This window comes from Phodopus roborovskii, unplaced genomic scaffold (assembly GCF_943737965.1).
Source record: "Phodopus roborovskii unplaced genomic scaffold, PHOROB, whole genome shotgun sequence".
NCBI lineage: Eukaryota > Metazoa > Chordata > Mammalia > Rodentia > Cricetidae > Phodopus > Phodopus roborovskii.
The window spans coordinates 13968136-13992983 of record NW_026126408.1 but is presented as its reverse complement, the minus strand read 5'-3'; the positions used below and the strand labels follow the sequence as shown (position 1 = coordinate 13992983).

Below are 24848 nucleotides of genomic sequence, written 5' to 3'. Positions count from 1 at the left end.
TAATTCTGTGGTTTGAATACTATGTTGGTGTATTAATGTCAGTTTTCTGTTGTGGTTGTCACATGTCACCTAGACTTTCCCATTTGAGCTCTTGCCTTTGGCAGACCCTGATACCTCTTGTGTAGATAAATGACTAGGAGTCAGCTCTCACTTCCTGTGTCTGAAACAGAACATAATTTCTATTTGACCATTTGCTCTGTTTTGTAGTCCCCCAACTTCCCTCAGCCAGTTTTAAGTACACCCTAAGGTGATCACAGCTCTCCTCCATGGCTGTCACCCTGGGCCCAGCCACATTCTACTCATGCTAAATTTCACTTGTATCAATCAATGTCTGCACAGTGACTAGAGGGCAAATGAGAACACGTCAGCCCCTTGTTTAAACCAGGTCTTTCTGACCCTGGTTCCTGACCTCTGGAACGTCACACTGGCTTGTATGTCCCTCAGAAGCTTTAAACTCATTCCTGACTCCATGCCACATGGGTCCTATTTCTTCTTCATGGAACACTGTGGCCCAGACCTCTGCCTGCCTGGCAACATTCACATGCTATCAGTGGATTAGGGCCAAGTTCCCTAAAGCTTTGTGTGTTATGCCAAAGGGGTCTAACCTGTTTCCTTTTTTTCATAGTGGCATGTGACTTTAATCCTAGCAGTCAGGCAGATTTGTCAGTTCTAAACCAGCTTGGTTTATATGGCTGTTCAGAGACATATACTGAGGCCCTATCTTAAAGGGACAGAAGGAAAGAGTATCATGTCTAAGACCTACTCCAGCCAAATTATTTATGTTGATTATGTATGTCAATGGATGTGTGTGCGCACATGAGGACAGTTGTCCTTGAGGACCAGAAGGGCATCAGATCCCCTTATTATAGGCAATTGTAAACACCCTGTGCAGGATAGTTTTTGTCAACTTGACACATGCTCTAGTTATCTAAGAGGGAACCACAACTGAGAAAATGCCTCTATAAGAGTAGACTATAGGTCCACGTACGGCACATTTTCTTAATGAGTGACTGGTGTCGGGGACCTTGCCCATCGTGGGCCCTAGATGCCATAAAAAAGCAGGCTGAGCAAGCCAGTAAACAATGTTCCTCCAACTTCCTGCCCTGGCTTCCTTCATTGACGGTCTGTGCCATGCTGTGGAACTGTAGGCTGAAATAAACCCTTTTTTCCTCAAGTTCTCTTGGGGGACAGCATTATATAGCAGCAATAGAAACCCAACTAAGACCCTGTCTGATCCAACTGGGAACTGAACTTGGGTTCACTGCAAGAGCAGTATGCAGTCTTGTGATAGATGACAAGATGTGTCCAGCCCCTTTGATATAGTTTTTAAAGGACTATTTCTAGAAGCTAACAAAGAGAAACAAATACATTGCAAATAAGCAGCTGATCATTTGGATAAAGAGAACATGACTAGTACTCAGAAGGGCTCCTCTCACACCTTCCCCTAATCCTATTCACCCAAAGAGAGACCATTAGGGAAGACAACACTGATTTAACGCCTTACAGTTAGCAGCTTGCCTTTGAGGTAGATGACAGAGAGGTAGATGACAGGGGGGGGGGGGGAGTGCGCACGCGCACACGTGCAGTGAGCAAGCATCTGCTGTTGAAGTTTGCTTACTCCTGGTGTGTGAGAATACTCCAGCTTATGGATATACAACAGTTTGTTGATGAACACTTGGGGGGTGTGTAGTGCTGCAATGAAAACTACAGTATGCATCTTTTTAGTGGACACTTGTATACTCTTCTCTCCGGGATAAAATTGTTGGGTCTCAGGAAATACCTAGGTTCAACATTGTTAGATTAACAAGAGCTTGCTGAAGTGGTTGTAAACACTCAACTACATTTAGAAGTCACCAGAGGATGGTCTGGGGAGAGGATTCTCATATGCAGCCATGATTGAGAACTGTGAGTCCAGTTAAGCAGGAGGAGACACAAGTGCTGTTGGCATTGGTTTGTAGATAGGGGGTATTGTATAGCAGTACTGGAATGGGTCTCTAGAGGAAGGAGAGGTAAAAGATGTCGTAACTCAAAGTGCATTTGGTGCCCTGGGAACACCAGCCAAAGTGCAGACACTATGTCATAGGACTCTAATTATGAGACATGAATTCATTGGCTGTACATGTGCTTATCAGGCTGGGAGCAAGAGGGAGGTTGGTGTTATGGCTGGGCCACCAGGGGAAGATATGGACTCTTGTTTCTGCTGTGCCTCTAATGGCTATGTTAGGCTAGGCAAACTGGCTTATGTCTCTAGATCTTACAGAGTGTTCTGACTGGAAGACCCCTCAGATCTGTTCCAGCTCTAACAGCCCATTTTATCTGCTATGACTCCAGTAAAACAGCGACTGGAGAGTTGGTGGGATGCTAGAGCTGTATATCTGAGATGGTTTGGGATGAAAATGAGGGATTCTGTAATTATTCCCCCAAATTATAAAGGAGGAGGGACGCTGGGGAACCAAGACTGTCTTGTGTTACCAGTGCTTTTAAACCCCTTCCTTCTGCCTTCATGGGACAAAAGCCCTTAGAAAAAGGTCTGAACCATGCTGTTTAGTCCTCACAGTAGAGACCAATGGACTTGGTCAGGGTCGTGTGAGTATCAATATTGCACCTCAGGAGGTCTCCATCCCCCAAGAGTCCCAGCTGTCAGCAGATGTGGCTTGATGGAAAAGCTGGGAAGGGAAGAGTAGAAACTTTGCTTTTCCCTCAGATCTTTAGGGGAACATGAGGCAGGAAAACAGATTCCCATTAATAAAAAGATGTCCTTAGTCATTGCAGGACAGTTGTCATTCAATAACAAAGTTGCTGAAAGAAATATGTAGGGATTATTACTTTGATTTAAAAATTAAAGTCTTGTATGAGCGCAGGCCCTTGGGAGATTGAGGCAGAGACACAGAGTTCAAAACAAATCCTAGTGAGACATTGTTTTTTTAAAAATAAGAGTCGTGGGATATATAACTCAGTGGCAGATATAAATGTGTGTGTGTGTACTGAACCAATGATATGTGTGTAATAAAACAATGAAATATATACACTCACACCCCCAAAGCCAGATACAGCTATATAATTCTGGCATTTGGGAGGCAGACTGGAGAGCATCAGGCCAGCCTGGGCTATAAGAAGAATTAAAAAAAAAAAAAAATCAAGATAAACCGAGGAGGCTGGTGGAGGGAAACTCAAGGATATTTTTATATGGCAATTTAGAATATTGTACTGAAAAAGGGTATGATGGAAAGTTCTGGAACTGGACAGACAGATGATGTCAGTGGGAGGAAAACCCTAAGACAACAGGAGAGGAAGAAAGCTGAGTCTACAGTTAAATAGGCTTATGTGCTGCTTTGGTTGCTAGAGAGGAGGAGGTGATGCAGCTAAGGAGAAAGTCAATGTTGTGAGCCAGCTGAGGAAAGAACCAGGCAATGTGGAATTGCTGACAGGGGTGGGAATATTTGCCCAGTGGTGGCTGGCACTGCCATGAAGAAGAGCAGGGCTGTAGATGGTTCAGTCACCATGGGAAGCATGCAGGCCAGGTGGGTTTTGAGGTGTGGTGGAGCCTAGATTAAAGGCCAGGAAAGCGCTTCATTTGCTCTGAGCCAGATGATGTAGGTAGGCATCAGGGGTGATGGGGTGAGACGCAAAGACACCTGCCCCTCTGGGTCCAGGACTGCATGTTCATTTCATAAGGTTTTCTCCTTCTCCAGTGGAAAGAACTGGACCAAGTCTCCACCTGACTGTGGATGTTGCTCTTTTTGATGTCTAAAGAAATACTAGTTGCAGATGTTGAAGACTGGGTACTGAATGGTAATGGGACTGACATTTGTCTAAACTATCATTTTCCAGATGTGGATACAGGAGAACAGACACCATTTGCTCAAGAATGTGCAGATGGTGCTCTAATCCAGTCTCTTAGCAATGCCTAGGAACTGTTGTAAGTGTGCAAGTATGTGTGTGTATACATATATATGAATATATATATATGTATATATATACACACATATATATACACACACACACACATATATGTACATATATATACATATATATATATGTATATATATATATATATATATTTTAAACAGGTACATGGTGTGTGTAAGAAAAGGTGCATACTTGGGAAGCCTGATGACCTGAGTTTGAGGCCCAGAAACCACATGGTAGAAGAGAACAAGTTGCTTTGACCTCCACATATATACCATTGTATGCACGTGTGCATACACACAATAAATAAAACATTCCCCCCCCCAGTGAGCTAGCTTAGCAACAAACAAACAAAAAATTTGCCTTGCCCTCAAAGTCTGATGTCCTGAACTTGTCCTCTGATCTCCATATGTTAGGGTCTGAGCCCCAGAGGGTAGGAGAATAACAACTTGTTACTAACTCATGCTAAAACATGAGGACCTTAATTCCCTGACTCCACATAAAAACCAGGTGTGGGAGCCTGTAATGCCAGCATTGTGGGGGATAGGCAAAGAATGACAGAGCAGGATACCCAACGTTCTAACCCATGCATCTGCTCACATAAACACTTCAGGAGCAATAGTTGAGCTTAGCTTAGGGAGAAACAAACAAGTTTGTTCTCTGATAGGAAGGAGCCAACAGCTTGCAATTGCTTCCTCAGCTTCTTACCATGTTGTTCCAGAGGCCAATGGCCATCTCAGCATGCCCTCGTTCTGAGAAGTGGAGACAGTCTTCAGAGAAGAAGGTGAGGTCCATGCCCCCTTGCTGTGACCAGAGACAATGAAGTTACCATCTGGACATGGCTGCCTGCTTTCCCTCAACACTGATGGAAAACCTCCTGGGTTTTGGATTTTGTTTTTAGCAAACACGAATTAAAGCTTCTCTAGTTCATCCCTGTCCTGAAAATGAAAATGTGATTTTTCCATTCTGGGGCAGGAGGTGCGGGTGTGCTTGGTCACTATTCAAAGAATGTCTAAGTTCCAATCATATCCCCACACAGTTGAAAAACAATTCCTCTATAAGTCTTCCTAGAGCAAGACAATAAAAACGAGGGCTGCATTCAAATGCTTCCTAGAAACAGCTGCAACTCACCTCATTCAGTGGGATGAGAGTTTGCCGGAAGAAAGGCTGCACGACGACTGCAAAGTCCTCACGCTGCATGTACTGCTGCCCGTAGGAGAGCCCGGAGATGCCACTCTGTGGATAAAGGGGCAAGGCTTTGGATGTTATGGGTTGGCCATGGGTGTGGCTGCCCCCACTGCATGGGGAATATGTCATCAGCTCTCCAAAAATGCCTAAGAATTAAGTGTCAATACATGGAATACTAGGAGGATTAAATTAGCTGCATGTATAATAGGGACATCTGGTAAATGGAGGTAAAAAGGGAAGACATGAGAAGCATTGACAGCTCAAAGGTTCATCTGGTGTAGACCTAACTTGATCCAGGGAGCTTGCTGAGGTGAAGAGGGAGTCCTGGTGGCTTCGGAGGGGAATATTACTTGCCTCATGAAGAGGGATTAGTGTGCAACAAGGCTTTGGGTGGGCTGATCCCAAAAGAGTGGCACAGGTGTGTAGCAGCATTCAGGAAGTAGACATCAGTGGGGCTAAGTTTCCTGCTGGTGGGGAGCGGGAGTGGAAGGAAGTGGGAGCCAGGTACACTCACCATTCCCCTCATAAGGGTCATAGGTAAGGAAAGTGGCCTATGCTGTTAATTGCTCAGCACGACCCTGAGCCAGGGTTTCTTCCATCTGTCCCTTTGGAATCTCCACTCCATCTTTCCCTGACCTTGGCATCCAATTTTCCTGAATAAATACTTTGAGAGATAAGACCTGCATTTGAGGGAGTCACTGGCTCTCAGTCAACCCTGGTGAATCCACAAGTTCTGAGTCCCTCTCAGAGAGTGCAGCATGGGCTCCCATTCTGGACAGAAGGAAGAGAGCATTAAGACTCACCTGGAGGTTCCAGTTCACCCTCTTCAGCTCCTGCATGGCCATGGGACTTTGAGTGTGTTTAAAGCAACTGCAGTTCCTACGAGATAAGGTATCATGGTTGCAGCTTCCTTGGGGTGGCCCAGCTGTGCCCTCCTGATGGTTTCTGCCCACAGGGAGCTGCCTGTGCTGCCCAATGGATATGTGTGTGTGGGGGCTTGACACACAATTATCCCTACAACATTTGGACCCTAGTCATAGAGACCTAACTGAGGAATGAGGTCAAAAATGTATGCATGGTTGGGATGGTCAATGTTCCCTAAAATCTCAAGTGCAGCAATGAAGGCTTGGTCCCAGTTTTTGCACTATCGGGTGGTGGTAGAACCATTAAACATGGAGCCTACTTGAAGGGAAGAAGTCACAGCGGTCATGCCCTTTGCTCTCTCACCCACTTTGCCTTGTAGCCTCCATGAATTGAGCAGTCATGTTTCCCCCATATATTCCCACCAAAAACATGTCTTGCCATAGGGCCAAGAGACCGTGAACTGAAAACTCTGAAACCAAGAACCAAGAAAACCCCATTCTCATAGATTGTCTGAGGAATTTGGATCAACACAAGATACTTGTTTATAGTTGGAAGGGTTGACATCTAAGGCAAGGTCTCTTCTTGTATGGGCCCCCCATTCTCTAAGATGACTTGTTTCTCAACTATCAGAAAAGGCCTGGGTGGAGAAGGGGTAGAGTTTTGGAAAGGATGGCTCTGGACTCAAAGCCACACACAGTCCTGAGGCTTCTCAGGTCTAGTGTGTGAAGGCTATTGGAAGGCCTGAAACACCTTTGACAAGGTGGAATGTGATACCAGAACCTGAGGCATGAGACTTTTCTTAGTAACCATGGTAATTCTACCTGGTGAATTCCTTAGCCACCTTTAGAGGACATCTGTTTGCCATCATATGTAGAAACTGAGTCCTTGAGGCCTCAAAAGATGTCTAATGCCTCTCTGAGTTCTACAGTGATCTTTTGAAGCTTGATGCCCCAAATGCCAATTCCTAGCTGGCCTCCAAGCTCTGCTTCTGAGAAGGGATAAAGGCTATCTCCTGAGAGCCTGTTCTAGCCCATGCCTGTGTTTCCTGTTGGTGTTGCTTTTGGGGAAGGAGTTACCCCTATTTTACAGGCAAGTATTCAAAGGTCCAGAGAGACTGTAGGTTCAGGTTCAATTGTTCCCCAGTATCAGGATTTTAGGACACTGGAGGTGTTCTTGAAGCTCACTGTCCTTGCAGGGAGTAGATTTTCAGGGTGGAATATGGAATCAGAAGTGTGGGGGGAGTCTTATGGGTTATTTGGTATATGCCATTTTATAGAAAAGCAAACTACTATCTAGGGAATGAAGTAGGCATTTGGTTATATTGTCAGTTCCAAGTGTTTTTAGTCTCTGGCTCCTGCCCACCCCAGGCAACCATGCCCTGCACACTTACTGAGCTACCAGTGGCATGGAACACTTCCCATCTTGGTGCAGGCCAGCCAGCTCCATGACCTCCACCACATTGATGAAAACCCTGGGAAGCTGCAAGAAGCAGAGGCATGGATTTCATGAGTTTGAAGTAGTGGGTGGGGGTCGGAAGCCTATAGGACAGTCTTCAATCTAACCTTGCCCTCCCTGATATCACCATGGAAGAAATGGATGCACAGGGAGGGGACAATGTGATCACACTGACTCTTCAGTGCCTCACTTCATCAGGTAGAAAAGCTGAAACTCAGAGAAACCCCAGTGCTAATGAAAACCAGTGCTCGCCTTCAAACCCAGGCCAGCTGGCTCCAGTGAGGAGAACTCTTTGCTATGCTATTGTCCAGCTTCCAAGGCAGTTAGAAACTGTCCTGTAACTTGTCTAGATGCACCCAAGTGTGTGGGGGGGAAGCAGGGTTGCTTGCAGGACCAGGAAACAGACTGCTCATTACCCAGTCCTACCTCCTTATAGAAGATGTCCAAGGTCTGCTGGATGTGCTTGACATAGTCATTGGCCAAGAGGTTCTCCTGTAAGAGGAAAAGGGGGTTGCTGTAGCTTTCTTTTTGGGAAGAAGAATCAGAGGGTGAACTGAGTGACTCCTGTCTCTAAGAGCCTGACCTCTTACATTCCCCTGAGACCTGGTGGTGTTCTTTTTCATAAATATGTGCTCCAAGGAGCAGATATGAAATTGTTTACATGAGGGACATTCCCCACACCATGTGTCCACAGGCAGCTCTGGGCATCCTCTGGTTTCCAGTGAGCTCTACAATTCAGGACCCAGCAATATTGAAATCCCTATTGTGGAATATTTGTATACTGGGCGAAGATGTGTTGCTGTGATTGTCTAATAAAATGCAGAATGGCCTAGTTAGGAAGAAGTTAGGAGGGACTTCTGAGGGCAGAGGGGAGTCACCAGCCAGTTGGAGAGGGAACAGGAGGTGCAAGATGGAAGAGAGGTAATGCCACATGATAGAATGTAGATTAATATAATAAATGGGTTAATTTAAGTTATAAGCGCTAGTTAGGAGCAAGCCTAAGCTATAGGCTGAGCTTCCATAATTAATAAGTCTCTGTGTCATTTGCAGGCTGATGATCCTGATGAAAAAGTATGATTACGGGATTAGGTCCTTCCTGTGTACTCCAGATCCCCAGTTCTGGGCAGTAAGAGGAAGGACTGAGGGAAGATAATTACACCAGGCTCTTGAATAGTTACTCTCAGTGATCCATCAGGAGCTAAGAGATGCCTGCCTACCCCCAACAGCGACTGTCAAACGTTCTACCACATCTTCAGCGTCCTGGCAACAGCTTTTCCTGGCCAAATAAAATATGGGATGTCCCCAGCTTAGAACAAGATGTATTCTGGAGGTGACAGTTCCTAAGTCTGGACATGTTTCCCCATAGACATATCAGGAATGGGGTCAGCTCCCAGGCCAGCTGGCTGGGGGTGGCTGGTTAACTTACTGTGGTCCTGAAGGGCAGCAAGGACAATCAAGTTTGGCTCTACTTTTCCCCAATTCCATTTAGGAGATTGTATTACCTCCCCTTCCAAGGGAGGGCAGACTCCAAACAGGCATGAGTCAGAATCACTGGTCACCTATCTACCAGGACGTGCCATGAGTATGCCTCAAGGAGGCCACATCCCCAGTGTATGAAGATTGGATCCTTCTAGACCTTTCTTCTGAGTAGGGAACCACTTAGGAAAAGCTAAGCCTCACTTGCTCTGTGTGGACCCGAGGCTGCCAGGGTAGAATAAAGTGCCTGGATCCCAGGCTATTGTGACACTTGAAAGGGAAGGGCAGATGTCACGGCCCACAGTGAGGAGGAGGATGGGGATCAGCCATTTTGTTCTCATGCCCCAATGTGTCTAGTCAGTGGCTTACCGGGTTCTCACAGTAATGACACAGGTCATTGACCCCGATGAAGAGAGTAACCAGCTTCCAGTCTTCCTCTAGGTTGATCGTCTGAGGGGACAGATTCTGAGGTTAAGGTTTGGGGGCAATTGCTGGCAATACTAGCCATGCTACAGAGTCTACTGACTCTCAGGTACCTCCATCTTTTTTGAATCATACGGAGTATGAGGTGGTAATTTCTCCATTGCCATGGTGCCCTATGCTGATGGGAGCTCCCCCATAAGAAGTGTGGGGGGGCTATTTTCTCACACATAAAGACTTTCTCTCCCCCAAATCTCTTAAAGTGCGAGGATGGAGTATCTCACATTTTCCCAAGCTTTTGAAAGGCCTCCTGGATTATTATGTTCCTCAAATGTGATCTAAGGGGTTCATGGAGGGAAAACCCTGCAGGGTCAAGATGGTGGGAGACCAGGAAGGCCCAGGAGCTGCGGCTCCCCACTCAGCCTCCACCATAAAAGGAGTCCTCCAGGAGCCACAGTCTGCAGCATAAGAACAGAGCAGCAGAAAAAAGTGCCAGTGAGATTCTGAGGGGCTGGGGACGGGGAAGGTTTGGAATGAGCAGCCTATTTTTAGCACTTTGTGTTTATATAAGAGGGCTCCAGAAAGCCAACTCTGGGATAAAGAGCCCAAGGCCTGTAATCTTGGCCAGCTACCTTGCCCTCCTGCAGCCAGCCCTGGGGCAGGGTGACAGGCAGGGCTCCTGTGAGCTCCCTGGAAGAGCTGCTGCAGGGCAACCATGGAATTCAGCAGGCTCTGTGTCTCCCCAGTTAAAGCACTTTTTGGGGTCTGTACTCACAGGTGTGTTTCTCATTCTCTCCACCAGAGCCTGGGCCTGGGCCGGCATGTCCCTAGAGAGAAGGGAGAGAAGTCATTATCAGGGTTGCTCAGGATGGAGGCCTTAAGCTGGACTCCAGAAAGACTAACCCCATGAATGCCTTTCTTCCCAGCCAGCCTTTGCATTTCTGTCCTGCAACAGCTGGGGGCTACACTGCTCCAGACCCTGCTGCTCCTGGGACTGCACCAGGGTCTCACTGACCTCAGATTTCTTTCCTCTTTTATCAAGTCTTTTCACTACAAGCCAAGCCTGTTTGATTCTTATTCTGTTGCCTGTTTTAAAAATAATTTTTATTTTTGAAAAAAGTCACATTCCTAAATTAGTCCTCAGATTTCTCCTTCCCAGGCTTGATGGCTCCTTTCACTGCTGTGCCTGAGCCCCAGTGGCCAATTCTTTGATCCCTTTAGGTTCTCCATGGTTATTTGGATTTTGACACTATTATCTCCCCTCGACCCCCTCCCCCAACAAGACAGGCTAGGAGAGACTGTTTGGGCAGGGTTGGGACTCCTTTTGTCCCCCCATTGTTTGTGTAAACAAACGTACACTGTTAGGTCCTAGACACTCAATTGTGTGTGCTGGTGGGCAGACACTTGTCAGCACTTGTGGTGCCATCACTGCCCTGTCACAGAGAAGAGAATTTGTGCACCCGGGATTATAGTGACAGGGACAGAAGTTGTAAAGTAAAGGCAACAAGATACGCCGTGCTCTTCTTTTCATGCATCCTTATCCACAGGTCCTCCATCTTGTCTACCCCTTCCCTTCAGGGCCGGGGGTCTCTTCTTGCAACTGTTTCCACAGCTCTGTGAATTTGTAGAGGCCCCAGGCCTGAGACAGCGTGTCCTGACATTATCCTCCCTTCCTAAGTACTTTCTGAGAAGCAGATGGTTCCAGTCTGCAGTGCTGTCATACATAACCCTTCCTTCCCCCCAAAGCTAGTTGTTCTGTGTCTAGTTCCTTGGCTGGGCTAACTCAGAGCAAGGACTTCACCCTTTGAATCTACGGGATCCCTCAAGTAATGCAGACAATGAATGCATTTTTGCTTCAGGATTAATGGAAGGGAAATAAGGTGTTGAATAAGACTTTGAAACTAAATAGCCCAAGAATGGCAAACTTTTGTATGCACATAGGTCATGCTCAGTCTTTCCAAGGCTTATTTATCTCCTTTAATCCTATGACAGCCCTGAGAGACAGGTACTGTGATTAACCTCATTAAAGAGGAGAAAACTAAAGACTCAGAGATGCTAAGCAACTTGGTCAAGATCACACAGCCAGCAAGTTTTTGAGCGATGATTTGAACACAGAAGACCTGATCTCTGTGGGCCTGGCAATCACATGGGGGCTGGGGATTCAAACTCAGGTCATTCATGTGTTACCTTTCTCTTTAGATGACTTACACTTAGAAATAAGGAAAAGAGAGAGAACAATTTAAGCCAACAGCTTCCTCTTGCTTCCCCTTAACACTGGGCAGACACAAGGGATGCCTGTGGATGTCAGCTACATCTCCTACCACTGCCTCTACTCAGGCAGTAAGAAAAGGAGAAGATGGGAGACCAGGGAGATGGCTCAGTGTAAGTCCAGGTTTAACAGTGTACACCTGTCATCTCAGCGCTGAGGTATAGGCTGTGCAACCCTGGAGTTCACTAGTCAGCTAATGTAGCCATATCAGTGAGTTCCAGGTTCAGAGAGAGTCAAAATACAAGGTGGAGAGGGCAGTGAGTTGGCTCAGTGGGTTGAAGTGCTTGCTATACACGAGTGTACCCCACATCGCATGCGCACACACACTAAAGATGACATTACTGAGCTGGGTGTTGGTGATGCATGCCTTTAATCCCTGTACTCAGGAGGTAGAGACAGGTGAATCTCTGTGAGTTCGAGGCCAGCTTGATCTACAGAGTTAGTTCCAGGACAGGCTTCAAAGCAATACAGAGAAACCCTGTCCCCCCCCAAAAAAAAATTACTGGAGAGATGACTCAAGAGTTAAAAATGCTTGCTTGCACAGGACATCCAGTCCCTATGCCAGGCAGCTCACAACCACCTGTAGCTCCAGCTCCAAGGATTCCAGTCCTCTCTCTAGTCTCTGTGGCAGGCACGTGTATGCACATACAAGTTTAAAATCTAAACTTAAGGTGGTAAGCTACCCAGAAAAAAAGATGACCTTGTCTTCTGGACTCTGCTTGTAGGACCATGTGTGTGCACATGCGCCTGAATACACACATCACACACATGTCCATACCACCCCTTTTCCCCCATGAAGAAGTGGGGGAGGAAAAGACTGAGGAGCCAGCCCCTGGTGAACAATGACTGGGCTCCAGCAATCCTAACAGTAACTAGGTGCTGGAATCATCACCCACAGGGCCCAGTGTTTGTAGACAAATAGGTCTCCTCTTGTGACGCTAAGTATCAATACCTGCAGCACCAAGATTCAAGCTGAGCCCTGGGCCTGGGTTAGGCTTCCAAAAGGAATGTTCTCTGTAAGCAGCATGTGAGTCAAGCTTGTGCTGTCTCCCTGGTGACAAGAACCCAGCAATGCTTCTGCAAAGTAAATACCCAGCACACTCTTGCTCCACTCCATGCAGGAAATCAATGAACCCAGTCAGGCATTTCAGCTTTAATTACCTGGGTTGCTGTCAACAACAGAGAGCCCAGTGAAAACAAACCACTGCAATGCCATTTAGGGGCCCTGACATCTTACTCTCTGGTGTCAAAACAGCTTTCTTTTCTTCTTTTAGATTCAAGGATTTGAGGCAAAATAGAAAAGCAAGGAAGAGAACCAAGTGGTTCATGATGTTGAGAGCCACTCTGCATAGGTGACTCATGTCCCAGATAGACAAGAGGTGTAACTGGAGTTAGCAGGGGCAGAGCCTGCTTGTGTCAAAATAGACAGGGTCCTCTGGCTTCTTCAATAGCACAGTGGTCAGTGCTGCATTCAGGAATGGTCTGATCTAGGTCCTCCTTGATGACCTCTGATATTTAAGAAACTCTCTAGCCACAAGATCTACATTATAGTACCTGTGCCCAAGGGTATGAGGATTACACCAGACAACCCACATGGAAGGTTTGATGCAGATCCAGCATTCAAGGAGTACTGTGTACTGAGGCCATTGAGTCCAGGCTTGGTCCTAGACCCTGTGACCCTTGCTACGTCCTATTTTCCACCTTGATTTCTTTGCTGGTCCCCACATCAACTCACTGAGCTCTGGCCCCTTCTTGGGCCACGTTTAATCCTGCCGTCTCTTCCAAGGTACCGGTAGAGAATCCAAGGATGGAAGGGTTGAACTTCTTCAGTATGTCTTTAAAGAGAGACAAAGCAGAGGTCACAGGTGAAAGGAATTGAAGTGGGCCTATAGGTTGGGGTCACAGGTGTATGGAAAGGGGGTCCTTATTTTTCTGGGGCTAGCTGACTCTTCCTTGCCAACCACTTCCTGTTTCTTCAACTCTAGGCAAAAGGCCTTAGCCTCGGTGAGGGCTATGGTTGTTGTGGTACCAGGACCTCTTGGGGTGGGCTACTTACTGGGCAGTGTGGTATGGGTCTCCAATGTTCCATCTCCTCCAATGCTAGGGAAGAGAAAGCAACTTTGTCAAAGTCACACTGATTTGCTGCCTCCCGAGTTGTCACAGGTGGGACTCGGGCTGGAGAGATTCTATCTTTGGGGCATGACTCCTACCACCCTCAGGACAAACACAAGCATCACAAAGTGTCCTTGGATATCAGAGTTGGGCCATGGGGATCTAGGCCTACCCCTGGGCTGGTGGAGGGGATCCTCTTTAGAGGGAAACTATCTATAGAGGGTGAGCCAAGAGCACTCTTACCTCCACGACAGTCCCCTCCAGGGGGTGGTTAGATTGCTGGACTCACTTGGTCGAGCTCCCAAGGCTGTCTGTGAAAGGCAAAGAGAAGCTTTCAAAAGGCTGTCACTTGATAAGTTAGAGGGCTGGCCCTCTGGTCCTTGTGTAGCAGCCAGTACTCGCCTTGGCCTTTCTGGGGGAAGGCACCCACTCTTGTGTTTCTACATGTTTAAGGTTTGAGTTCTTCTCTCAGACTTTCACTTGGTCCTGCTGATTCTTTCTGGCGCTGTCCCCTTTTCCCAGTGACTGCCCTTTCTTTTGCACTGTCGTTCATGTCCTTGGAGGCATTCAAGTCCTACAACTCTCTGTATCTCTGCCATTTGCCTCCAACTCTGACACTTCCATGTGTCTCTTCCCTTTAGGGTCTAAAGCAAAAACACTGTCCCCAGTGATGGACATTGTAATCCAGCATCCACTTTCTGACCCCAATGTTTGCTTCCTGCATTTCTGACCACACAAGGCCTCGGAAGGAAGCTCATTGATCACTACTTCCAGAGCCTGAGGGCCTAGAGCTGCTCTGTTCTGTTCTTGTCCTCCCCTCCTTACCCTTCCTGGACTGTTGAACCTCCTCCTCAGCCCAGAGACCCTGAGTTCACTCTCTCCCATCTCAGTCCATATCTGTCCCTGCTACTCCTCCAATGCATGGTCAAAGCCAAACCCCTATCCCACGGGGAAATCATAATCTGTAGCTTACCTCTCCATGTTGCTCACTTTCTTTTCTTTTTCTTTTTTCTTTTTTTTTTCTTTTGAGACAAGGTTTCTCTGTAGCTTTGGAGCCTGTCCTGGAACTCACTCTATGGACCAGGCTGGCCTGGAACTCAGATCTGCCTGCCTCTGCCTCCAAAGCTTCCTTTTTTAAAAATTTCTTTTCTATAAAGATTTCTGAAGCCACCATCTTTTATTTATTTATTTTAATAAAAAAGAAGCAATCTATCCTTGAAATTTACCAAGGTAACACCTTTGCCATTATCAGTGAATTAAACAGACTTTAAAAAAAAATAAACAACTTAATCTCATCACAGGAATCTTCCCCCAAGCCTATAGGGAGCTTGCCTTGAATACATGGAGGCCTGGGTTCAGTTGTCAGTAATGTATAAACTGCGCTCAGTGGTGTACACCCATAAGCCCAGCACTTCAGAGATGGAGACCAAGAGGATTAGGAGTTTAAAGTCATCTTCATGAAGTCTGAGCTAGGCAGGTCTACTTAGGATTGTCTCTCAAATTAAAAAAAAAAATCAATATTGCTTCAGCGGGGCCTGGTAGCTCATGCCTATAATACTAGCAGTTGAAAGGCTAAGACTTGCTGGGAGTTTGAGGCTAGCTAGGGCTACAGAGCAAGTTGGAGCCAGTCAGGGCTCTTTATTGAGATCCCAGCATATAAAACAAAACCCAAAGAATCCTTTGCCTTCGAGCACACATGCGCTGGACCAGGGTGAAGTTGTGGTTGTTGGGGCCTGTTGTGCATTTTTCGCTTTCCCATGTCTACACAATGAAAACTCCACTTCCACATGGGGTGGTTTTGTTCCTACATGAATGGACATGCCTTTTGAGAGTCCCATATGTCACCTATTCACTCATGATTCTCCTCCTCCATAAGCTTCTTGCTGTCTTAGCCAGAGGGCTATGAATGTTTCACTTGTCCTTTTTATAGTTGCTGAGAGAGCACAGTACACAGAACAGTAGCTACACAGTGGACTAATGCAACTGTGCCAGGAATGATTGGGTTTCCCTCTGTCACTAAGGAACACGCCCTTCAGTGGGGTGAGGGGGTCCGGGCAATGTATAGATAAGGACTGTGTTAATGGAGTTGAATTCAGGCAACTTTGGACACGTACACAATACTGATGAGACACTAGGGGGCAGGGTAGGGTGGAGGGGTGCATGGGGTGAAGTTTAAGTAGAGCTTAGGAAGATGGGGCAGGGCTGGGATCCATGCTTCATGCTAAGAGCCAACTCTGCACAGCCTGGCTAAACTCTGTGGGGCCCACCCTGGCCCACATCTTAGTACTCACAGTCACAGAGTCACCTAGTGCTGCCACCACCTTGATGTCTGCTGGTCGGAGCTCATGGACTAGGAAAAACAGGCAAAAGGAGAGTTGGCAGGTGTTGGCCTTTTACAGTATGAGTTAAACAAGGCCAGTGAGTCTGCCCTAGCCCACCTCCCTGCCCTGTTTCTAGCCTAGAACTTCACTGGTGCTGCCTCTTCCATTCATTCAGAACACTAAGGCTCTGAAGTGTATGGGCATGACAGCTACCATACAGCATCCTACAGGTGGTCCAGCACAGTTCTAGTGTGGGCCACATGGCTATAGGCAGCTAGGGTCATACCCCTGGCTGCATCTATCTCAGCAATCAAAGAGGCCTGAGGAGCTGTGTTGAAACCTCAAAGAGATAAAAGTATTACTTGGGAGAGGTCTGAACCCTTCCACATGGGAGCCCAGCAGTACCTGCCCACCAGCTTCCCAGGGACTTCAAGCATCTAACTCTGCCTTGCAATGGAATCAGCAAGGTCCATCCAATCAGTGCATGGTGTCTCTCATCCAACATGGTATTTGATGAAGGGGGTGTGATGATTTCACTTACCTGAGCTGGGCACGCTGCTGGAAGGATTCCGCTCTGTGCACAGGAAGTCACTGCCCCAGTTCTGAGTCAAGAGGAAGACAAACAGAAGACCATCACTCACATGCAGGCAAGGTGCACCTAAGAGTCAGCCAAGGAACCTAGAAATATATCACTGGAGGGGCTCAGAAGGGTAGGCATAGTTACTGTAGATGTGGAAAAGGGAAATTAGGGACAAGTGGACTTCTGCTTACACACATACACACACATACACACACACACACACACACACACACACACACACACACAGCACAGCCTTTCTTTCCCAACCCATCTACATTTGAATGGAACCAACAGCCATAAAATAAGGGAGACAACAGTGAATCTTACAACTAGTTCTGCAAAAGACAGGTTTTACAAGGCTAACATGCATGTATATAGATGTATATAGGTGTATGTTGTTAACACTAAGCTGACTGACATTAATTATGATTCTAGAGTCTTAAACAACCATCCATTAAAATATTTTTTAAAAATGCCAAAGTTTTGTAATTGCAAAGCCCCTGGTTTCTGCATATCTGTCCTGTTTTGTCTATTTAACCTGGAGCCATCGATCCCTCCATGGTCAGAAACAAATAACCTGCCACACTGGACCCTTTTGGTCAACAGTCCTTGTATCTAATAAAGGATGGGATTTCCAGGTGCCAGGGAGAGTAAAGGTAGGGTGTGAGGTAGAAGGCACAGGAATGACAATTCAAGGGAAGTGGGTGTGTGGTAATGCCTCCCCACAATGGTTTGACTGATTTTCTCCAAGTATGAGTGCCTGCCAGAGCCTTGGAAAGGTCATCTGAAAACAAGCCTTCTCACCCTCCTCCTGAGTGAGAGCAAAGAACTGTCAATCAAAACACAACTCCGCCTTAAAGGGAGAGGGGAAAAAAAGTGACCATGGCCTAGGAACATAGACTTTTAGGTTGCCCCAAATAACATGGTAGAAATGGTTCTGTGAAGTTTTTATAGTCACAGAACAAAAGAAATTCATTGATGGTGACATCAGGCGGTTACAGTAAAGAAGGAAAACGTCCTCCTAGTTGCTATCTGACGGCATTTTTAGCTTTTGGGATGATAGGAGCTAGTGGTTTGTTAATGTATTTTTAAAAAGTTTCCCATAATAGTCACAGGATTTGGATTGGGCACAGAGTTAGTTGGACAGATAGCACAAGACAACTTGGTGCTGGATCTGTAACATTCCAACTTTGTGCATGCATGGAATTCTGATCAATTAACCCTGAAGACTCTGACATAAGTGTGGCTTTCATGGAGTGTGGGGGGGGGGGAGAACTTCACCAAACTATCTCTTAAACCAGTGGATCCATTTATTCCCAAGGACCTCCTCAACAGGTCACAGTGATTTCACCCATCTGTTTAGATGTTTTATGTAAATCAAGCACAGTCAGATGACAAATTCATGGGAAAAATGCAACTGCAAAAGAAAGTTCTAGAGTTACCACATCATAGCGATCTCTCAGAGTTGAGCATGTTTTATGTGACACATACAGATTAGATCTGTCACAAAGGAAGAGGACACCACGCTGTGACCTCAACCAGGACTTCCCAGGGTCTTGCCATCTTACTATATGTACACGTAGTATGTCTAGGATACCACTCAGGACTCTGCCTTTGTAACAAAAGTTCTGTTGATGTTGCCTACTTTAAGCAGCAACCTACTAAAACTAGCACAACCCTTCTAGCCTGAGCTTTAAAGTCTTCCAACAGTGGAAGAAAAGATCCCTAAGAATAAAGAACCCTGAGAACAGGCAGAGCCCCATTCTGTTCACCATTGTCCATCCAGCACTAGCATCATGGTTGCTCCTTAGTATCCAATCAGAAAATGTACTGATGACTGCCTGGTTGACAGGGCTTTTCAGTCACACAGGAATTTGGTTACAGGTTCAAGCAGAACTCAACTCTTTTGGGTTAATGTGAGTCAGAAAATTCAAAGAGCCTAGAGATGACACAGCTCCCAGCCAAACTACTGTAATAGGAAGTTACCCTTGACTGTTCTTGGCACATAGGCTATTCTCAGCACTCTGGTTGGCTTATAAAGATCTTTCTTCTAGGTGTGGCAGTTCCCACCTGTAATCCCAGCACTTAGGAGGCTGAGGCAGGAGGATCATTGTGCATTAGAGGCCCATCTGGGCTATAGAGTGAGATCATATTTCAAAATCAGACAAAGATTTAAACAAAGGCTAGGTGTGGTGGTGCACACCCATAATCCCAGGACTTGGGAGGTGGGGTAAGAGAATCAGGGGTCCAAGGTCATCCTTGGCTATGTATGTTTTAGGACAGCCTGGGCTATATGATGCTCTATCTCATAAAGCAAGTTTTCCCCCCAGTCACTGATGTCTGATATAGCCTCCATGCTGCAGCCAGAGGGGTCTCCTAAAGTCTCTTAAAGGCTTGGCTTTTCTTCGCTCTCCATCTGAAAGCTAACCTTCACTGCCAGGCACTCCAGCTATGTGATCTGGCCCTGAGCACTACTCTGATTTCCACACTCACCACATTCACATGCCCCGACTCCAGCCACTCTGACCTTCCTTCTCTTCCTCAATTATACTCACTTGCTTCACCTCCTGCCCCAGCCTCCACACTTTCTGGCCCTTCTGTTTGGCCTTTTCTGGTCCTCCCGGCAGCTGGCATCTTTTTGACTTGCATGTCTCAGTTCAAATCTCCCCATTCTCAGACAAGCTCAGCATTCATGATACATCAGAACTGGCCATCCCTCCCTTGGTCCTTCGTTCTTGGTCTTATCTCCCTTCTCTGAGCAATGACTGTCCCTTTTTGAAACGATCACTTTAGCTACATACTAGATAGCTCAACTCAGCAAATGAGACTCTTTGGAAGAGTGGAGTCCCATCAGTTTCTAACTCCCTGAAATAGTGTATGACACATAATAGATGCTTAGTAAGCTAGTGTGAACTCTCTAGTAGGTTCTAACTACCCAGGTTGGGCATCACATGCTTCTCAACAACCCTCAACATGAATGTGAAATAAGCGTTTGAGTCTCTGTTCCTGTGGACCAGGCCCTAGGTCCTTCAGGGTGTGGTGTGGTGCAGTGCAGGATCTGGCAAGCCAACTTTGGAGCATTGATTCTTAAAGCTACAGGCTCTGAAAGCTCAGTGTGGGGCTGAGTGACTTATATCTAGTTAAGGCTGGAGGTTTTGTTGGATATGCGTCAGCTTCCTGTTGGGCCCCACCCCTGGCAGAGATTCCTTTCCTTTCAGTTAGGGTTCCACCTTCAGGAAGTTGATAGTACTTCATGCCCTCTGTCCCACCCCCAATGCTCCTCCCCCCCCCCCCCCTGTCGACCTCTGCAACACTGAGATGCTTAATTAAAAGCAGTGTCTCTGAGCCTGGGCCAGCAAAGGTCAATGCATGCTGCTCTCTGCTTGGCCACTAATATCAGGTAGGCAACTTGAGAACATGTCAGGACCAGCCCCGGCTCGCAGTTCCGTACCCTCTTTTGTACATTCCAATTCCCAGTATGTAAGAAGGGTATATTTGTTCTTAAACTAATAGTGAAATCTGTACCACACCCCAAGTCCCTGGCAGGTGGGACTGGCTTGTGTCTGAGAGACACAGACATGACTCAGAGGTTACCTGAATGGCTGGCTTGGTTGGGTACATGTAGTCACTGTTCCGGAAGGTTCTCAGGAAGGGTTCATCCTAGGAGGAAAAAGAAACCACACTGAGAGCTTCTCTAACAACATGAAGGATGTTCATGAGCTAATCGTCCTGACTTCTAGGGTTATTTAACAGGGTTCTGCTTCAAAGTGGAAGGATCCTAGTAAACAAAATTTCAGCCATTCCCAGAAGGGTTTTTGCAAACCCTTATTAACAAGGGAGGCACAAATAAAAGGCTTAGAGAAAGTCCTACACATCCTGCCATCTGGACTCCATGATCTCATGTAGACTGTAGCAATTACACATCTCCGTAGCCCTCAGCCTTACCTATTTTCTTATTTTTCTGGCAAAAGACTCACATTTCAGCACTTTTCTTTCTGAGGAAGGGTTGTGATTACCACTGTATTTTATTACCTGTCATTTTTTCCTCTCTTCCTTCTGCCACATGTGTTTCCCCCTTTAAGCAGGCTTCCTGCATTTTCAGTATTTTTCTCCCCTCACCCGTCTGCTGTTCAGTCAGTGCTGATACAAGCCCCGTCAACTCCCCCAGGCCACCCAGTTGAAGGTGATGGGTTAATCAAAGCAGGGAGGAGGCTGCAGTGGCAGAGGAGAAACAAATGAGGAGGAAACACAAAACAGAGGGGAGCATGGTCAACTGAAGATCCAACCCGGAGATAGTGAGGTAGACCCAGGGCTGGGACACTCGGGGACATGCTTGTGGACTGCAATGGCCAAGGCTGAAAAATAGGGAAACCAAATAGAAGAGATGTGGGGAGATGTGAGGGGAAAGCCGGATTTTTGGAAAAGATGTCTGTAGAGATCAATTCCAGGTGCTGTAAACTAACTCTCCATCATAAACACAGCTAGGAGAGGGTTTATTTTGGCTCAAGGAGGGGTAGCAGGAGGAAGAGGAGGAGGGTTAAAATGTTGGAACAAGCCTGGTGGTGGTGCACCCCTTTAATCCCAGCACTCAGGAGGCAAGCAGGCGGATCTCTGTGAGTTTGAGGCCAGCCTGGTCTACAGAGCAAGTTCCAGGACAACCGGAGCTGTTACACAGAGAAACCCTGTCTGGAACCCAACCCCAATGCTGAGGCCTGCCTCCCCTTTTCTTCTCAGCCTCAGCACTCCAATCTGAAACAGAGACCAGTGCACTCCGGGCTGAGTCACCAGTGCAAGACAGAGAGGCTTGTAATGGCACGCAGCACAGCTAATTAGGCTGTCTCAGATCAGTGTCATCTTCTCAACAGTCACCCCAGGAGGGCAGCCTGTGTGCCTTCTACAAAAGACTGACCTATGCCTGTGTCCAGTTCCTGCACCCAGAGCAATACTGAGAGGAAGGCAGGGGGAGACTTGTCCTCTCGGCACAAGGGGAGGGCATGAGACATTCCTAGACAGTGAAGAAGTGTGGAATTTGCCGAGGGAACTGACACAAGATGTGGGGACATACATCCCTCAGGACATGGGCGAGGGTGCTAACTACGATTTTCCCTTGCAGAGAAGTCCTGGCTGGATCTGGTCTAGATGTGGCCAGCACAAGAGAGAGCAGAAGGCACCTCATAACTATTTATCTGATTGTAGGAACCATGAGGTGTGGGAGAGGAGAAAATGCTGAAGGGGTCAGAAGCCAAGGGGACCTTGGAACTCTGTTCTTATTGGCTCTTGGTTGCTTAGTACACATGAGTCAGGCTGGGGTGGAGCTGACTACATGAGAGATTCCTGGCCTTGAGCCTGAGCAGGTAGAGGGGTGGTTTCTTTGGGCTGTCAAGGAGACAGAGCCCAGGCAAGAGCCAGCAGTTCAGTCAGTGGCTGGTGACCTGGGCTGGCTGCATGGCTGGATGGAAAGATCTGCAGTTCTAGAAGGAAGGGAGCTTTTCTGATGGGCTCTGTGTACATCTAACCCCTCCCCCTTCTTGGGTAGGAGCAGTAATTTTATACCATATGGAGCTTCCAAGAGGAAATGTGTTTTAAGGGTTTGGAAATAGAGGATTGGTGTCTGGGAAAGGAAAAAACAGTGGTAGAGTGAGAGACTGAGGAAGCTGGTGCTATGAAGTTCAAGGTGGGGGGGGGAATCTCTAGAAATAGATCAACTTGAGAGTGAGGACGCACACATACAGAGAGAAGCCAGTAAGATGGAGACAGGAAAGTCTTCGAGGGACCTCATTTTCAGGGTTAGAGATAGGAATGTCAGTAAGAGGTAGGAAGGGAGTTAGGGAAAGAAGAGGCAAGGAGACAGTTAAGGGAGCGAGGGGAGAGTGGCTCACAGAGCTAATCAAGACTAGGCCATACAAAATTCACACAACCTGCAAATCATACTTCCTAAAACCATGGTGTACTGTGAACTCACCCTTCCTGGCACAGCAGAGTGTGGTAGCAGTTAGATTGGGGATGGAGGAGAAGGGCACTAGAGGAGCTCACTCCCAACTTGCTGCCTCTACCCCACCCTCATCCCCCCGGTCCTGCTTGTTGCTTCTATGTTTAGACACAGCCTGGATGAAAATATTCACTGCCTGGTCCCCTGTCAGCTCACAGTGAGCTATGGGTGGACTTTTGTATGGCTCTGAGACACACAGCAGAGAGCAGATGGCACCTGAGACACTGCAGGGAAGCTGGGCTGGCCAACAGATGGACCCTTTTGGAATGGGCTCCAGGGTTGCTTAGCAACAGCTTCTCCTGGGCTGGGCTTTTCACAGGCTCTAGGAGGCTGGATCTCTCCTCAACCCATCAATAGTTAGGTCAGGTTCTGTCCAGAATGGAGGAGGTAAGGTTGAGATTCCAGGTAGAGCATCATCTCTTTGGGGTTCTCTGCTTGAACTAGGACAGAGAGGGGCACAACTTGCCCTGGGGCTCACAGTGAAGGGACTCTCCCTGACTCAGGGATGGGACCTCAGTTTGGCATACAATATGTTTGTGGGTTGAAAGAGCTCATGATGACTGAGATTTGACACTTTGGAGGGGACTCTTGTGTTTGCTATTCATATGGTCATGGATTATTAAAGTACCCAAAAACTCACTTATAGGCGGGGAGGTAAAGTGTGAGCCACACAAGTATGATGAAGACCTGGGTTTGGGTCCAGGACCCATTATAAGAAGCCAGATATTCAAGTCTGAGCCTGTAATCCTAGACCTGGGGAAGTGGAAACAGAAGGATTCATGGGACTTACTAGTCAGCCAGTCTAGCCAAGTTGTTAGCCCCAGGGTCTTTAGGAGAGCAGATCTTAAAACTAAGGTGATGAACAGCTGGAAACATCCAACACACAACCCCGGCCTCAGCGTACAGGTGCACGCACACCCAGACATACAAGGGCACACAAACAGAAGGAAAAGGACATTCTTATGGTATGATCACTACCTTAAGTCCTCAAATGCCCCTTACTGCCCAAGTTGTCCATGCCCCTCCCCCTCGATGCAGCCTCAGGAAGGGGCAGAGGATGTGTTCACACCTGGCATAGAGGGGCCTCACCTAAGCCCTATTATCCAGCATCCATTTATCTCTGGCACTCGAGCTATCCTGCACACTGATAATTACAGGGTTTGACTTTTCCTGTGTTTGGGACACTAGATCCAGCCACCGAGCCCTCTGCTGCCACTGCTCTTATCCCTTCTTCCTGGCACTCTTGCTACTAAAGACAGATGACAGGAAGCATGGAGCAGGATAGGGCCTCCCTTTTTCTTGGGATCCCCACCCAGCAGATATCCCAAGGGAGCTTCTAGCCTCAGCCGAGGCTCTGCCTGGTAAGGAGGGTGGGTAGGTGGCCGCTGTTTTGCAGCCTGACCCAGACTGGAAACCCAGCCTCCCACATTAGGTCAGACACTCTGCTTTTATGGCCACCAAGGGCTCTCTAGTCTTGGCCTTATTTGGTTAAAAAGCCATAAGACAAGACCAGAAACAGGAGCTGAAGGCAATGGGAATGTGAACCTGCCCCCACTCCAGGCCTGAAATCACATTTAACATATTCCTCCTTAAAAGGAACCCTGAGCTGTTCCTTTTGCCAATTCAGACTGGTCCTCCGGAGCCCTCCCTGATGGTAGCTCAGGCTTTCCCTTTGTGGGTCCCTCTCTTAGTCCTTCTACCCACATCAAGACATTCTCATCTGCTCCACACTTTCTCGCCTTCCTGGCTTTTGCTGTCCCGGCTTCTTTCTTTGTGTGGACCCAACTTTATCACCTGTCTTCAAGGAAGCAATTCAGCCAAATTTCCCTCCTCCAAGCCATTTCTCAGTCTAGGGCTAAGCGAGCTCAGTTGGAGGAGGAGGAAGAAGAGGAGGAGGAAGAAGAGAAGGAGGAAGAGGGGGAGGGAGAGGAAGAGAGGGAGGAGGAGTGGAGGAAAATGAGGAAGAGGAGAAAGAGAAGGGGTAGGTCTGACCAGTTCCTGAGGACAGACCAAGCAGTCCCTCCTTTAGTACCTGGGTTGGACAGGCCATGGCTATGAATGCTCGCAGGTCCAACGTATCAGTTTTCTTTCCCAGAGGTTCAAGCTGACCAGGGAAGAAAAGAGAAACACACCAAGCTTGTTTGTGTCTGATGAAGTGGATATCAGAACTTCATTTTGGGGCCATGATTTTGATGTGAGGATCTGTCAGGTGCTGGCAAGCAGGATCCAGAGCAAATCAGTTAGCATCTCTGGAAACTCAAAACA

General features: G+C 47.2%; 1 protein-coding gene across 1 annotated transcript in view; it reads right to left on the bottom strand.

Annotated features, from left to right (window-relative positions):
- The window catches only part of Plb1 (phospholipase B1), a 96062-nt gene that overhangs the window by 2666 nt on the left and 68548 nt on the right, over positions 1-24848 (bottom strand). The window contains exons 42-55 of the mRNA XM_051181827.1: positions 24616-24687; positions 20189-20254; positions 16556-16616; positions 15985-16043; positions 13937-14004; positions 13638-13681; positions 13317-13416; positions 10088-10139; positions 9262-9342; positions 7843-7908; positions 7352-7440; positions 5901-5976; positions 5041-5145; positions 4618-4713 (exon numbers count right to left, since the gene is read on the bottom strand). Of these exons, the coding sequence (XP_051037784.1) occupies positions 4618-4713; positions 5041-5145; positions 5901-5976; positions 7352-7440; positions 7843-7908; positions 9262-9342; positions 10088-10139; positions 13317-13416; positions 13638-13681; positions 13937-14004; positions 15985-16043; positions 16556-16616; positions 20189-20254; positions 24616-24687 (1035 nt within the window). The remainder of the gene's footprint in view (positions 1-4617; positions 4714-5040; positions 5146-5900; positions 5977-7351; positions 7441-7842; positions 7909-9261; positions 9343-10087; positions 10140-13316; positions 13417-13637; positions 13682-13936; positions 14005-15984; positions 16044-16555; positions 16617-20188; positions 20255-24615; positions 24688-24848) is intronic.